The sequence below is a fragment of the Mauremys mutica genome, chromosome 12 (genome assembly GCF_020497125.1).
Source record: "Mauremys mutica isolate MM-2020 ecotype Southern chromosome 12, ASM2049712v1, whole genome shotgun sequence".
Classification (NCBI taxonomy): Eukaryota; Metazoa; Chordata; order Testudines; family Geoemydidae; genus Mauremys; species Mauremys mutica.
Window position 1 is genome coordinate 65,703,744 of NC_059083.1, and position 16,923 is coordinate 65,720,666.

Here is a 16,923-nt window from a genome sequence, read left to right on the forward strand (position 1 = left end):
TATTGATTTAGATTTTTATACCAGTTTAGAATGGTATTAATTTAGCCTTTTTTTTTTTTTTAAACACTTTCCATTGAGGTAGTAACACAAAGGTAGGCTTGGAAGTTCAAAGTTGAGATTAAAGGGATACTGGATAAAATTGTCTGTCAAAATAAAGTTTTACAAAACCTAAGACCATTTTGAATGTTTATTTGAATTTAAGAGTGGAGCATTATGCTGGTATGGGAACCCTGTTAAACTAGATAGCTGAGGCAGTGCATATAGATCCATGTTCTTGATGACCTGGAGCAATATGTCTAAGGCTGTCAGAGGTAAGCATGATGCTGACCTGGATTTGGTTATCTTTTCTTTCTGATACAAATACATAAATTTTTAAAAAGGATTGTTTATTGTTTAATGGTTAATGCGTTGAGCTGGAACTTAGAAGATCTGGTTTGACGCTTCCATGCAGCAAGGTACTTCAAATATGTGAGTAGTTCCTTGAAATCAGTTGCACTTTTTTTTTTTTTAAGTATGTTACTGAATTGAAGCCTCAGTACCAGTCTCTGTCACAGACGTCTTCTTTGACTTCGGGCAAGTCATTTACTTGGTCTGTTTCAGTTTCCTGTTTGTCAAATGGGGACAGTAGTTCCCTACCTCACACAGGTGCTGTGAGGACAAATTCGTTAATGTTTGTGAAGAGCAGAGGAATTATGTGCACTGCACTACATCTCTCTCCCTGTGGTTGAGTCATTATGTGCTTCTTCGGACTCAGATTAATGGAGATTCTACCTTACGTATTTTGTATTGATTTTTCCAGACAGAAAGTTCCATTGAAAAGGTAGTTTTTCACACAACCTCTTTTTTTCAATGGCAAAAAATGTTTCATTCAGAATTTTTTCATCTACTTCTTAGGATTAGGAAGTTAAGTTTTAGTTGATTTTGGATTGATCATGTAAACAAACGCCATGCATGCATGATACAATCCACATGAATATTCTGTGGAATGAATTACAATTAATTTAAATGACAAACTTTCCTTGACTGTGCTTGATAAGTGTTATAAATGAAAACACAATGACCATTGTGTAATGTTAACTAAAATGAACGCTCCTATGATCCGTTTGGCTAGAAGAGGGGTCACCAGCCAGTAGATTGTGATTGACTGGTTGATCATGGAGCCTCTGACAGTCGATTGCGATCTCCGGCTGGTAAAAGACTGGCGGTGCAGCAGGGCTAAGGCAGTCTCCCTGCCTGGCCTGGCCCCACATCACTCCCGGAAGCGGCCATCACACTTCTGAAGCCCATGAGCGGGAGAGGGAGCAGGGATCTCCGTGTGCTGCTCCTTCCTGCAAGCACTGTCCCCAGAGCTCCCATTGGCCAGGAATGGGGAACTGCAGCCAGTGGAGCTGCAGTGGCAGTGCCTGCAGAGAGGGGCAGCGTGCGGAGCCATGTATTCTCCTCCCCCCCCCCCAGGAGGCGCAGGGGCGTGATGGCCGCTTCCAGGAGTGGTGTGAGGTCGGGGCAGGCAGGGAGCCTGCCTTAGTCCCGCTGTGCCACCACCTGAGGTAAGCGCTGCCCGGTGGAAGCCTGCACCCCAACGCCCAGCCCTGAGACCCCTCATGAAGCCAGCACCCTGTACCCCCTGCACCCCAACCCTCTGCCCCACCCTGAGCCCCCTCACAGAGCTGTATCCCTTCCTGCACCCCAGCCCAGAGCCCTGTTCTGCACCCAAACTCATTCCCGGAGCCTGCACCCCTCAACCCCCTGACCCAGGCTCAGCCCGGAGCGCCCTCCCACACTCCAAACTCCTTGGCCCCAGCTCAGAGCCCGCACTGCATCCCGACCCCCTGCCCCAGCCCAGTAAAAGTGAGTGAGGGTGAGCGATAGAGGCAGGGGGGATGGAGTGAGCGTGGTGGGGCCTAGTTTTGAGTGGCTGTGGTGGGGTGGTATTAAAAAGTACTATTTTTGAGCTTTCCTGTGTCTACACTCTAGCTATTTTTTTAAATTATTATTACAAGGCAATTGTCTGGCTTACTCCTTACTTGCCAAACAATACTTAAATTTTTGTAGTTGTTTTAGAGCTGTTTATGTTTTAGAATTGAATATAAATCAAATTATTAGGGAGGAAAGGTTTGGTCAGAATCTTAAAAAATTCCAGTTTTGTAAGTTACTGTCTTTTGATGGGAGTTTGCAAGTAGACATTCTCTTTATTTGGCATTGGAATTTTGGTTTGGAATTTTTCTTGACAATTCTATTGGAATACTACTTGTTGGAACTTTAGAGACACTACTTTAGAGTGTTTTCAGACACTACTTATTTCCAAGAGGTGTACTTTGTAGCATTAATATTATGTATATTATTTGTCTTGATAGATGTGAGCTCATTCATAAGCATTCTCAACACTTGTTTTAATAGGGAGAAAGAACAAGAAATTCAAGAAGAGGAACATTTGATGGAAGAAAAGAAAAAGAAAAAGCAGGAAGAAAAGAAAAAGAAGGAAGGTGCTCAGAAAAAGGTTCGTCTACATTTTTGCATTTTAGAGATGCAGTTACTTAAACACTTTGTATGGAGTTGGTCCTGTGGCCTTTACTCATAGGAATTCCAGCTAGTTTGAATGAGAAGTCACATTGACTGTGTAAGAGTTGCAAGATCAGTTCTCAAGTTTTTCATGTCCTGGTACCTCCCTTCCCCCCAACACCTCCAGCCATTTTACTACTTTTTTTCCCCTCATGTGTACAAAGTTGCTAAATATATGGATTTCATTCAATATCCATTTAAGTGGTCGGCTGAAAATTATGGCCATATATATGTTATCAGTTAATTGATTAAATCTAACTCATGTAGCATTCTGCAAATAGCACCAATGGTTTTTATGTCTTGAAGTTTAGAAAATAACATGTTTGGTTTTTATTAGCCTATTTTAGGCTGCCCATACCCTTTCATTAAGAAGCACACGTTCAGGAGGAGCCCTGATGGGAGGAAATACTTGGGCAACATGAGAGTATCTTGGTGTAGATGAGCAGACTCACCCCTGCAGCGCCTCCTTCTGGTGACTTCTGGGAATTAGCTCATTCCAACTCCGGAGCGCCCTCTGCAGGCCTGTGATCCACCTGTCCTCTGCCCCCCGTGTCCCTCCCAGGACCCGGTGCCCCTTTATTTGGGGTGCTACACCCCTTGGTAGTAACCTCTTTCTCTCAGAGTCTCCCCTTCCCCAGGGAACCCTCACCCACTATCCCCACCTTGCCTCAGTATAAGGCTACTGCCACTCATCTAGCCCCACGGCCTGGGGCAGACTGCAGTATCAGTCTACTCATCACTGGCAAGGAGGGTTTTGACCTGCTGCCTTGGCCTACCCCTGGGCTGCCCTCTGCAACTCCTGGTACCCCTTGGCCTTCTGCTAGGCCGCAGCCTGGGGCTTTCCAGGCTAGAGCTCCTCAGCCTGTCCCCAGCCCTGTTTCACTCAGGTACTCTGATCAGGTCCCTGTAGCCAAGCCCATCTCCCTCTACAAACAGAGAGATTCCTTGCTCCTGGCTTCCCTGGCCGCCTTATAAGGCCCTGTTGCTCAGTTTGGGGCATGGCCCCAGCTGCAGCCACTTCCCCCAATCAGCCAGGGTTTTGCCTTGCCCTCTGCAGAGCTTTTCCAATCCCTTCCAGGCTGGAGCAGGTGGTCACCCTGCTGCACTTGGATGATGAGGCAAGATATTAGGGAAACTTATTAAAACTTTGCTAGAATGACCATATATAAATTGCTTATAAAATGTGAATAATTGATAAACATTAAAAAAATTAAATTGAAATGCATAGCTCCAAATTGCAGTAGTACATGACATAAGCACTTATTCAAACATATTTAATCTGTTTAGTACAAACTCAATAATAGAATAACGCATACTCCACTTTTACAGGAACTTTCCATGTAGTTTAAATGAAAGGGGGGGAAATATTAACTATTTGATACATAGATGAACAATATGTTTCAGTACTTGGGTAACGGCTACTGCAGTGGCATTCAAAAATAAAATCCTTGTTAAAACCTCCTGTTTATAGTCATTTACCTTTGTGTGAGTAGTGCCTATTCAGAAGTCATGCCACTAATACTCATACCAGAAACCATCCCATCATGTGTATTATAATTCATTATTAATTTGGTTTTTACCATCAGTAGAATTTGTTTATCTATTAATTACATAAAAACGACTATATTAAACAGTATTCAGGTTGCAGAAGCAAGGTCTTGAAAGCTAGAAAATGCTTAGGTCACACATGCAACCTTAATTCTGCTTTGTTGTGCCCATGCATTGTGATAGACTTTAATTACATGATCACAAAATGTTTTTTCTGAAGGAACCCTGCCTCTTTCAGTGCACAGGCTGAATGATGCTCAAGGAATGAAGTAACTGGTAAATATTTGTATCCATCTAACTCAATTAGCGTCCCCTGCCCTAATTTTAGCGTACAGCATCCAAAGTTTGCAGTGAGTGTGGAACTGTTCATTTCCTCATGGTCTTTTTTATGGGACTCATCATAATATCTAAACTTTACAAATATGAATGAATTTTTCTCTACTTCAAGATAAGTTTTATCCCCATTTTACTGATGAGGACGCTAAGGCCTGGTCTACACTAGTCTGTTATTTCGGAATTAGCCGAGTTAATTCGGAGAAAAAAAAAAAGATTCCGTCCACATCACCAAACCGGTTTTTTCAGTTTAAAGGGCTCTTTAATCCGATTTCTGTACTCCACCTCGGCAAATGGAGTAGCACTTAAATCAAGATTGCAATCCCCGGTTAAAGGTATTGTGGACGCAATTTGATGTTATTGGCCTCCGGGAACTATCCCAGAATGCTCCCTTGTGACTGCTCTGGACAACACTCTCAACTCCGATGCACTAGCCAGGTGGGCAGGAAAAGCCCTGAGAACTTTTGAATTTCATTTCCTGTTTGGTCACCATCAGCATAGATGACCATCCACACAATCCACCATCATAGGCAACCATGCAAAGTCCACCATCACAGGAGATCACGCAATCCCGGATTGGCAGATGAGCTCCAGCATGGTCTGAATGGGAGGTACCGAATCTCATCGCATGTTGGGGAGACGAGTCTGTTATGGCAGAACTACGTTCCAAAAAAAGGAACACAAATACGTACGCTAAAGTCTCCAGGGCCATGACGGAAAGGGGCTACTCCAGGGACACAGAACAGTGTTGTACAAAAATCAAGGAGCTCAGGAAAGCATACCAAAAAGCCAGGGAGGCGAATGGGCGCTCTGGGTCACAGCCCCATACATTCTGCTTCTGCCGTGAGCTGCATGCAATTATGGGGAGTGGTGTTTATCAATTATTCACATTTTATAAGCACCACTACCCCACCACTGTCCGGGGACACCTACCCCACCACTACCCCACCACTGTCCGTGGACACAAGGGGGGAGTTGCACGGAGCGAGGAGGAAGATCATTGGAGGACAAAGAGGAGGAGGAGGACAGTGCACAGGCGGCAAGTGGGGAATCCGTTTTCCCCCCCATCCAGGAACTATTCTTAACGCTGGAGCCTCCCCCCATTCCCAAGGTGGGCTCCCGGACCATGACCCTGGTGAGTGAGAGGCTGATCAGAGCCATGCAGGGGGCGTGGCGGGGGGGGGGGGGGGAACCCAGCCACGCTGGGCTGTTCGTGTTTAGTTTAAAGGGCTCATCCCTGCTCAGAGCCTCATCGGAGCCACTCGGGGTGGGGGATGTTGTGTGAAGTGATCATCCCAGAGAGCCCGCAGGCCCTCCTTTTATATGGCAAACCCACCAGGCATTGCTTGCTATGGGAAAGGGGGGCCCAGCAGTTTGAAAGCATTGAAATGACTGTAGAAGAAGCAGAACCCTGCGTGCCCCTAGGCTGCCTGCAAGCTGAATTCTGTTGCCCGGCCGTCTGTGATGGCTTACTCACACCAAAGTGTCCCCTTTGTTCTCTGAAATGTATCTTTTAAAATACTACTCTCCCTTTTTCTCCTCCCACAGATGCAAATGTTTCAACATGGCCCCTATCTACTCCATCCCAGCGGCTGGTCCAGATTAGAAGGTGGAAAAAACGAACTCGGGACGACATGTTCGCCAAGTTCATGCAGTCCTCCCGTAGTGATAGCGCCCAGCTGAATGGGTGGAGGCAAACAATTGCGGAGTCCCGTAAAGCATTACAGGAACTCGAAGAGAGGAGAGACGTGTGCAATGAGAGCAGACAGGACGCTATGATCAAGCTCATGGGGGAGCAAACTGACATGCTCTGCTGTATGGTGGATCTAATGCGGGAAAGGCAGCAAGACCACAGACTGCCACTGTAGCCCCTGTATAACCGCCCTCACTCCTCCCCAAGTTCCATAGCCTCCTCACCCAGACGCCCAAGAACACGAGGGGGGAGGCTACGGGGACCCACACACAACCTCAGAGGATCACCCAAGCAGCAGAAAGCTGGCATATGCAAACTTTCTGGACTTGTCCTTCCCTCCTCCTCCACCTCCCTAACTCAGTTACCGCCCCTCCCCTCAGGTCTACCTTTGGATTTCTCTTAATGTGCCACAAATAATAAAGAACAGTTTTTAAACAATTTTGACTTTATTTCCTTTCATTCATATATACACACACACACACACACACACACAGCAGGTAACTTCAAGAGAAACAAACACAACTGTTACACCGTACCCTGGCCAGTCATGAAACTGGCTTTAAAAGCTTCTCTGATGTGCAGCGCGCCCTGCTGCGCTTTTCTAATCACCCTGTTGTCTGGCTGTGCTAAATTGGCCACCAGGCGAGTTGCCTCTACCTCCCACCCCCCCATAAATGTCTCCCCCTTACTCTCTCAGATATTGAGGAGCACACAACAAGCAGCAATTACGATTGGAATATTGGTTGTGTTGAGATCTAACCAAGTCAGTAAACTGCGCCAGCGCGCATTCAAATGTCCAAAAGCACATTCTATCACCATTCTGCACTTGCTCAGCCTATAGTTGAACTGCTCCTTACTACTGTCCAGGGTGCCTGTGTACAGCTTCATGAGCCATGGCATTAAAGGGAGGCTGGGTCCCCGAGGATAACTATAGGCATTTTAACATTCCCAACAGTAATTTTCTGGTCTGGGAAGTAAGTCCCTTCCTGGAGCTGTTCAAACAGACCAGAGTTCCTGAAGATGCGAGCGTCATGCACCTTTCCTGGCCATCCCACGTTGATGTCGGTGAAACATCCCTTGTGATCCACCAGTGCTTGCAGCACCATGGAAAAGTACCCCTTGTGGTTTATGTACTGGCCGCCCCGGTGTGCCGAGGCCAAGATAGGGATATGCGTTCCGTCTATTGCCCCGCCGCAGTTAGGGAACCCCAGCACATTAAAGCCATCCACAATGGTCTGCACATTTCCCAAAGTCAATACCCTTGATAGCAGCTGGTCAATGATTGCGTTGGCTACTTGCAGCACAGCAGCCCCTACAGTAGATTTGCCCACTCCAACAGATTCCCGACTGCCTGGTAGCTGTCGAGTGTTGCAAGCTTTCACAGTGCTGTGGCCCCTTGCTTCTCAACTGTGAGGGCTGCTCTCATTTTGGGGTCTTTGCGCTTCAGGGCAGGGGACAGCAAGTCACAAAGTTCCATGAAAGTGGCCCTACACATACGAAAGTTTCGCAGCCATTGGGAATCATCCCAGACCTACAACACTATGTGGTCCCACCAGTCTGTGCTTGTTTCCCGGGCCCAGAATCGGCATTCCACGGCATGAACCAGGCCCAATGCCACCATGATCTCCCAATTGCCATATGCAGTGCTTCTAGGAACATCTGTGTCCATGTCCTCATCAGTATAGTAATCGCACTGTCATCGCTTCCTCGCCCGGTTTTGCAGGTACTGCACATACTGCTGGATAATGCGTGAGGTATTTACAATGGTCAAAACTGCAGCGGAGATCTGAGCGGGCTCCATGATTGCTGCGCTATGGCGCCTGCACGGGTAATCCTGGGAAAAGGGCGCGCAACGTAGGAGGCCTGTTTGGTTCAAGATGGCCGATAAAAGGCGGTAAATGGCTGTCTTCTGTAGCTTTCATGGAGTCGGGAAGCTCGCTAGAGCTGCAAGAGCGAGAGAGCAGAGTTTCCGGTGGAAGCTGTGCGGCTCAGGTCACGATGGCTGAAAAACGGCGGGGAATTGTTGCCTTCTATAGCTTCTATGGGAGCCCAGGACAGACAACATGGAAAAATTAGCTAGAGATGCAAGAGCGGGAGAGCAGAGTTTGCAGCGGAAGCTGTGCTGCTCGGTTCACGGTAGCTGAAAAAAAGTGGGAAATGGTTAGATAAAGGAGTAGATAGAAAGATGAGAGGACTTGTGAGGTGGGTTCATAAAACCAGGATACAGGCGGTGCACCGTACTGCACCGTCTGCTGGCAGTCTGGCATCTGCCATAGCTTTCATGGAGGGAGGAGCGAGTGATGGCACACACCCAGAAACACCCGCAAGAATGTTTTTGCCCCATCATTCACTGGGAGCTTAATCCACAATTCCAATGGGCTGTGGGGACGGTGGGAACTGTGGGATAGCTTTCCACAGTGCACCGCTCTGACATTCGAAGCTAGGGTCGCTACTGTGGACGCACTCTGCCGAATTCACATGCTTTAGTGGGGACACACAACACCGAATGTAAAAAATCGCTTCCGAAAATTCAAATAGAATAAGTTCGAATTAATTTTGTATTCTAGATGTACCCCAAGACAAAGACTTGCATGAGGCCATACAGCTGAATCAGTGAACTAAGAGTCAGAGGGTCCTGAGTTCTAAGCCTGTGCTCATTCCTTCTGACCACACTATTGTATTGCAAGAGGTACTAAGCATCCACAGTTCTAATGACTTCATTTGCAATTGTGACTGCTCAGTATTGCTGCATTTCCAGCCCCAAGGTGAGTATCAAGTTGGGCACCTAGAAAATGAGGAATTGCACAATGATGAAATTTTGGATAGTGACTTACTCAGACTTATATATGACTGTGGCATAGGCAGGGACTGAGCTGATTTTTCTTCTGTGTGCAATCACCTCCCTTAATTACAAGACCATTGTTTCTCTCCCTGCAATTCCCTTCCAACTTCTAGGGCAAATGGGGCAGGAATCCTACAAACAGCCTTACTTATTACGCAACACTGAATCTTTTGGTGAGCACTGTCCATCCTGTGCACTGAAAGAAACAGGACTCTTGTGGAAAAAATGTTATGTAATTAAAAACTGTATCTCAATGCATATGCAAAAGGGAGGAGGTTTAAGGTTGCCTGGGCAACCTACATTCTGTCATTTCCTAAATTGAGTGTTTGACTTTGCAACCTAAATAAGGTTCTTTTAATAAAATTAAAAGAAGGTTGTTTAATAAAATTTCCAAGCATTTTAAAAAGAAAAAGATAAATTATATGCTACTATAACATGCCCACCACACTGGCAGTGTTTGAACCCTGAATCTTCAGCACAGCTTCAGGTACAGGATTATTTCCTTCAGCTAGTAGCAGGAGATTGCTGCTGTGTTATCCTGGGGGAAGGAATGAGTCACCGAGTTCACAGGTGTTTGGGGGAACCCAGCCTGTTTCTCTCCCCTTCTCCCAGATATGGGGAGTTCCTTCCCCATATAAAGCAGGGAGAAAGAGCCTGGAGCTGCAGGTGCAGGTCTCCTGCAGAGGAGACCATCCTGTGTGTCTTTGTCTCTCTCAGCGGCTGTCTGCTCCCAGGATTCTGAGTGAAGTGAAGCTGCTGCTTTTTGGCTTTGGTATGAGCCTAGATTTAAATTAGAATGTTCATATACATTTACTATTTTGGAATACTGCTCACATTTTTCCTGAGGAATGCAAGCAGTGGAAGGAAAATGGAGATTTTGAAAAGTTTTTATATCTGACAAACCTGAATTGAATATAATGGGACAAAGAAAAGGCATTTATCTGGCCTTGTGGCTTTCTCTTTGCTAAACGTTGAACATCTGCTGGAAACAACAGGAGTGTTGCAACCTTCGCAGAACTTTTCAGAAAATCTTTTATAATGGGAAGTGTTAATCATCCTAAATATAGGGATTTCTAATAGCTCCCTTTATAATACAATATTATTACATATCCATGATTGGTAGTGTAGCATAGTTTTTTGGCATGTATTCTAGATAGACTCATACTATAATAAATAACAAAAATATGGGATATGTTGATAATCCCAGAGCAGTGCCAATAAATCCTCATTACCCCATAAACCATTAATGGTATTGTCGTGTATTTTTACATAAGAAAAACAATGGTACGTTCTTTTAATCCTCCACTTGCAAAGCTAGAATATTTAATTCCCAAGAGTCCAACTTCACAGACATCTAGAAGAAAGAGAAATGTATATTAGAAACCTCTAAAATAGCCTTCCTGTAGATCATATTGCATTTTTAAGCTCCAAGGTTTCATAATATCTTATGGAAACATATGAAGTATCTTATTGGAAAGAGGGATACCCAGCTCCCTATTGTATGTATCTCTCATTCTTGGACTTTGGATCATTAAATTGGGCTGTAAATAGTCATTCTTCTGGGACTGAGCACAGCCAGTCATTGGCTTCCAGGGAGGAAAGAAGCTTTTTTCAGCACTTCTATTTTATTTTTAGAAGTGGCAGGTTGAACGGTGTCCTGAGGTTTGGAATGTTGAAAGTAGTCCTGATTAGATGGGTTAGTGAGCAGAATACAGAGAAAAAGGCAGTCAAGGGTGTGCAAGGTAAATTGCACTGATCTCTTGATTCTTCGTTTATTAATTGGCTAGCATACTACATATTATTTGGATTTATAATTGCTATAAATACAGATGTGCGTACAAACATTCCTGCACACTATGCTGCCCACTATAATAGTTCAGTGAACATTATTATGTAGAAACTTTTCAGAATGAGGCAAAGCTGCCTTGAAAAAGCTACTTTCTTGTGCTGTGTACTTCATCTCTGAAAATGGGACTTCCAGACTTTTGATTCGCTTCAGCCCAAACAAATATTTAGATAAGTCAACTTCACACGTTATCTTTCTCTTTAATTAAAAAAAACCAACCCCAAAATCCAGACTTTCATATTTCTCAAATCCTATATTGCAGCGGAGGCCTTGCATTTGGTTTTGAATTATTTTCATGCTACAAGGATGTAAAGATTTTCTCCTCTGAGTTTTATAGATATTGCCATTAATAATTATATGGATATTTTGGGGAGTTATCTGTAGTCTCTTATTTACTAAATTTGAAGTAAATATCAACTGGGATACAGCTTTGATGTTAACCTTCATAACAAAGTTAGTGATGCTAACTTCAGGTCACTAAATTTAACCCTATTTAGGTATGCTCTTAAAGTAGAAAGAAAGTTGTGTCACAGTACTGTAGTCCTAGTAAGATATTACCAGGTTTCTCCTGAAGCAGGAACTCAGTGTTCAATGAATTTTTCTCCAAGAGAGGAAATTTTAAAGGGTAAAGGGTACAGTCCTATATCCTTGATATAACTGCAATAAAAAGTGTCTAATACTGACCAATATTTCTGACTTTTTTTTTCTTTTAGGCTGCTGAACAAAAAACCAAAGGTAAACTAATACTTATTCTCTTTTTGTGAAATATTTGATGTTTGAGTTTATTTATAATGCATTTCTGATTTTACCATAAAATATGCTTAGTGGGGGGAGGGATAGCTCAGTGGTTTGAGTATTGGCCTGTTAAACCCAGGGTTGTGTGTTCAATCCTTGAGGGGGCCACTTAGGGATCTGGGGCAAAATCAGTACTTGGTTGTGCTAGTGAAGGCAGGGGGCTGGATTTGATGACCTTTTGGGGTCCCTTCCAGTTCTATGAGATAGGTGGGTTGTTTTTTTTTAGGACATTTTCTAGTGTATTTTCCACAGACTTGTGGGGGTTGTCTTTGGTATACTTCCTGTGGGTGTATTTGCTATTTTTTTAAACTATAAAAGGCATCTAGCCTATGGTTTAGATGTATGACTTGATCACTATCAACTACAAAATCAGAACATATGTTGCTCTGTTTAGTAGTAGTATAACTTAATAATAATAATTGGAGATATACCAATCTCCTAGAACTGGAAGGGACCTTGAAAGGTCATTGAGTCCAGCCCCCTGCCTTCACTAGCAGGACCAATTACTGATTTTTGCCCCAGATCCCTAAGTGGCCCCCTCAAGGATTGAACGCATTAACCCTGGGTTTAGCAGGCCAATGCGCAAACCACTGAGCTATCGTTCCCCCCCTCCCTATCTCCTAGAACTTAGGGAACCTAATGTGGAGGCAAATGTGATTTTTTTTTCCTTCAAATTTTTAGTGGTCATCTAATGAAAATGGAGTAGGATAATTTTAAACTGTTTATCATGCATTAAGACTGTCTGAAGCTGTCTCTTGGGTGATTTAACTAGAAAAATCATTTATCTCCTTAATTACTTTGAATAGATTTAAAATTAATATTTTCCCTTTAAAGATATAATTTTTGCATCATTCATCAGTTTTGGATCTTGTGCTTGGTGCAAGAACTCTCAAGATTTAAGACTATTGGGCAGAGGCAATGGGACTTGTGTAATGAGCTACCTTCCTGCAAATGCTTAACAGCCTCTGCTCGCCTTGGAACCTTCCAATTAGAGCATTCTTGAGCATAATCAGTGAAGAAACTTCACACGGGAATGCACTTCTTCATTTTGGCTATTCAACCCACATGCAGCCCTCCTTGCCTTCTGCTCAGGTCCTGTTCTTATGTGATTTGGGAGACCTTGTGGCTGTTGTGTTACCACTAGTTCAGAAGCACTAATATGGCACCTTTTTCTGGAGTTGTTGGAGAAATATCTGGTGTGGCTGTACCACCCTTAGCCCTACGCACTGGGGCAGGCACCAGGCCACTGATCCCAGCTGCTGCTTTCGTTGCTGTGGTTCCTGGTAGAGTCCTGTGGTAGACTGAGAATCCTTGCTCAGTAAGTATCTTTAGAGATGGAGAAATTAATTGCATTGTAATTCTGTTTCCTTCAAGATACCTTTCTGGACTCCCACTGTTTATGTCAAAAGCCTTGTAGCACAAGCCTCAGGAGTGAAAATCCTGCAAGGTATCTTCAGAAAAGCAAAATAATAAGGAAAGTGACTTCCAGTATAATAATAATAATAGGTGTTCACAAAGCTCTACAGCAGGCCAGAATTTTGTCCCAATGAAGTTAGAGAATAGTCACGAGTGGATACAGTACCTCCATAAACAAATACTGTGAAGGCAATATAATGGGGTTCTGTCATTGTAAGTAGAATACACAGTGGACCAAGTTTGTTTTCCAAGAGTAAAGCACTTGAGTCAGGGTGGATTGATTTAAATCAATGCAATTTGATTAAATCACCAATTTTAATGCAGATTTGAATCGGTAAGCAAGAATTGTTTAATTGTTTTTTGGATTTGTACTTTTCAGTTATTTTCTGAACAAAGGTTGTTTCTTATTAGTTAATTTGTTGATTTGCAACTAAACATATCTTTACCCTAAATCCGGGGCTTCTTTTTGCTAATCAGGGTATACTATGTCTATATACATTTATTTAAGACCTTATATAGCGTATCTTGCATGTATTCAGATTCTTAATTTTGACATTTTTAATATTAGAAAATGATGAATGATACATTTCTTAAATTGATTGATTTTGTTTCTTGTGATACAAGTCTGTTTAGATGGAAATTCAAACAAATGCCCAAATAGCATTTTAATTTTATTAAATAAAGCTACCTTAAAAGTCTGGATACTCATGATTTTTTCCCCCACAAAACATGTTTTGCACATAATACTAGTTGATATATTAAAGGCAGTATTGTCTGTAATTAATGCAGTTACTGATAGTTTTTAGTCACCGTGTCCTTCAAGATTTTAGAACTAATCTATCTCACCCTTTCATATCTAGTTTTCAGTCATAAATTGAAGGCAGAAAACAAGCCGTCATGCTTTTTGAGCTCCCAATCGATTTCTTATGTTTTACTGAACTAGTCATTGAACTGACCTAGCTGAATAAACTGAAATAAAGAAAATATTATCTCTGCACATACAGAAGAGGCTGATGCTATCAAAAGCTGGTTTAGCACATCAACAAATTTTGGTTCCATGTGTTTAGCCAGTGACTTCCACCAGTTCAGTGGTGTGACTTCCTTTAAAATTTGACAGCAAACGTACTGCTTAATCTTGTTTTTTTTTTGTATTAAATTAAAATGATTTTAATAGATTATAATTTTTTGGCTTTTAAAATAGATTGTCAGTTTAAAAGTTTAAAATTAAATAGATTGCTTTTTAAAAAATAGATCTGCATTTAATTTAAATAAAACTTCATATTTTTGATATTTGTAATTATTGATTTTCCCCTGCTAGATCTATGATTTTTGGACATTCTGATAGTGTGGGGCATCAAGAATGCAGGCACTACTATGGGTGGGTAAATGAGAGAGGAGCTATTAGAAGACAGGTTTGGGTGGACCAGGAAGTGTGGCATGATCTGTAGGAGATGATGAAGGTTGAGATGTAGGCAGTTACAGATTTGCATTTGCCTTGAATGTGAAGAGATGCTTGTATTTCATCCGATGTGGTAATCTGGATAGGGGAGACATAGTTGTGGAATAAAGTGGGTCTTCAAAACAGTGTTCTGGATGGAAATAGAAAGGGTGCGGACCCCAGAAATGCAGGACAAATTAGAAGAAAAATTCAGTGTAAAATATTATTTTATCTTGGTTCTTATGGTAGCATTCTTCCCTATATTCTTTCTTTCCCTTTTAATTCATTCATCAAACAGTTGTGTATTATATGTTTAAAAGCCACTGTCTGAGATGTCATATATTGAGAAAAAAGAAAATATTAACACAGTTGAACCTTGAATTACTTAGCTTTGTAAACACACAAAACTGAATGTCAGTATCAAAAAGATTGTAGCTGATAACTATTTCTGTGTTCTCCCCACACTACTTCCTACGAGATGTGTTGCACCTTCTTCAGTGGCAGTTAAAAACACCAGCGCTTAACACTACCTACATCTTTTGGCATCTTCAGGGACTTTTTCCATCTTGCTAAGATTCCTTTTACTTACCAACATCGTATTAGCAGCAGCTGTTTAATTTTCTCTGACTTAAATGACAGGAGTAAACCAAGAAAGAATAAGACGTTCAAATTGCTGTTGTGATTACATAGGCAAAGTTGTTCTATACCATTTCTTCCTGTTCAATTGCTTGTTCTGATGGGAACAGAAGAGTGCTTTAAATATTTAGGCACCTTCTTGCCCTACCAAAGTAGCAGTTGATCAGATGTAGTTCACCCCGGAAAGGTGAAGGAAGTTTCTCCCACCGAAACTGGGCAGAGGAGAATAAATCCGTGATATAGCGTCAAGAAACACCACAGAACTGACCAAAGCGGCAAGTGACTTACTTTTCTAGTCTGTTGATTTGCCATTAGCAAATCAAGAACTCAAGAAAATGTCTTAGAAGACATCCATATGATGCAGAAAGTGTCCTTCACAGAACAGTCCAGAACATAGTGTGACTCTTGAAAGTTATTAGTGTAGTTGTCTAGATGACACACCAGAATTAAAAAGTTAATGCTTTCAAAAGCTTTACCTGCTTAGACCCTCCTTAGATAGAGACATGGCAGACAGTAAGGTGTTACTACTGTCCTTGAGACACTTTAGAGACTCCCTTTAGGCATTACTCTTCAGAGGGCAAACTACCTGCTGTCAAACTGAAGATGTATCTAGTGTGGTCTGATAGGGTCTGGTACTAGTCAATATTTTCACTAATGACTTGGGTAATGGAGTGGAGAGTGTGCTTATAAAATTTGTGAATGATATGAAGCTGGGAGTGCTGGCTGGCATTTTGGAATTCAAAATGACCGTGACAATTTGGAGAACTGGTCTGAAATCAAAGATGAAATTCAGTGATGGCAAAGGCAAGGTACTACACTTAGGAAGGAAAAATCAAATGCACAAAAATGAGGGGCGGGGGAGCACAGGCTAGGCAGTAGTACTGCTGAAAAAGATCTGAGGAGTTATAGCGAATCATAACTTGAATATGATCAACAATGTTATGCAGTTGCAAAAAGGGCTAATATTCTGGGGCATATTAATAGGAGTGTCATATGTAAGACATGAAATGTAATTGTCATGAGGCCTCAGCTAGAGTACTGTGTCCAGTTTTGGGCACCACGTTTTAAGAAAGACATGGTCAAATTGGAGTCCAGAGGAGAGTAACAAAAATAAGAAGCTTAGAAAATATGACCTATGAGGAAAGATTAAAACATGGCATGTTTCTTTTGGAGAAAAGATTGAAGGGAGACCTGATAAGTCTTCAAATATGTTAGAGGACTGTGATCAATTATTTCTCCATGTCCACTGAATGTAGGACAAGAAGTAATGGGATTAGTCTGCAGCAAGGGAGGTTTAGGCTAGATATTAGGAAATTCTTTCGAACTATAAGAATAGTTAGTACTGGAATAGGTTACCAAGGGATGTAGTGTAGTCCCCTTCATTTAAGAACAGGTTAGACAAACACCTGTCAGGGATGGTCTAGATCAGTGGTCCCCAACCTTTCTGTGTGGCGGGCGCCGGGCGACTAGCCGCCAAGGAGCATGGCCACCGGACAAGCAGCCGCCAAAATGCCGCAGAGAAGCGGCAACGCCAAGAAGTATCGCCGCCGAAATGCTGCCGAGAAGTAGCGTCATCAAGAGGTGTTGCTGCCAAAATGCTGCTGAAAATCAGCGTCATTTTGGCGGCGACGCTTCTTGATGTTGCCCCTTCTCAACGGCATTTCGGCAGCTGCTTGTATGGCAGCCAGTAGGCGGCACACATGGATGCCCCGGCGGGTGCCATGGCGCCCGTGGGTACTGCGTTGGGGACCGCTGGTCTAGATACACGTGGTCCTGCCTCAGAATAGGGGGCCAGACTAGATGACTTCTCAAGGTGC

The 16,923-nt window shown here is 42.9% G+C and overlaps 2 protein-coding genes across 11 annotated transcripts in view; both read left to right on the forward strand.

Moving 5' to 3' along the window:
• TNRC6C (trinucleotide repeat containing adaptor 6C) overlaps positions 1-16,923 on the forward strand; it is a 310,753-nt gene that overhangs the window by 22,426 nt on the left and 271,404 nt on the right. For all 10 annotated transcript variants that reach the window (XM_044983142.1, XM_044983146.1, XM_044983143.1 and 7 more), the window contains exons 2-3: positions 2,398-2,497; positions 11,535-11,556. In XM_044983142.1, the coding sequence (XP_044839077.1) occupies positions 2,435-2,497; positions 11,535-11,556 (85 nt within the window). In that variant the 5' untranslated portion in view covers positions 2,398-2,434. The remainder of the gene's footprint in view (positions 1-2,397; positions 2,498-11,534; positions 11,557-16,923) is intronic.
• LOC123345992 lies at positions 5,200-6,331 on the forward strand. The gene is made up of 2 exons (XM_044983151.1): positions 5,200-5,575; positions 5,989-6,331. The coding sequence occupies exons 1-2, from the start codon at positions 5,242-5,244 to the stop codon at positions 6,306-6,308; spliced, it is 654 nt and encodes a 217-aa protein (XP_044839086.1). The 5' UTR covers positions 5,200-5,241; the 3' UTR covers positions 6,309-6,331.

What these genes read in the sequence shown, in the direction of transcription:
- LOC123345992 (XM_044983151.1), top strand. Translation starts at nt 5,242, where the DNA reads ATGGGCGCTCTGGGTCACAGCCCCATACATTCTGCTTCTGCCGTGAGC. An exon ending in GCTCCCGGACCATGACCCTG is followed by an intron (nt 5,576 to 5,988) that starts GTGAGTGAGAGG and finishes CTCCTCCCACAG; the next exon opens with ATGCAAATGTTTCAACATGG.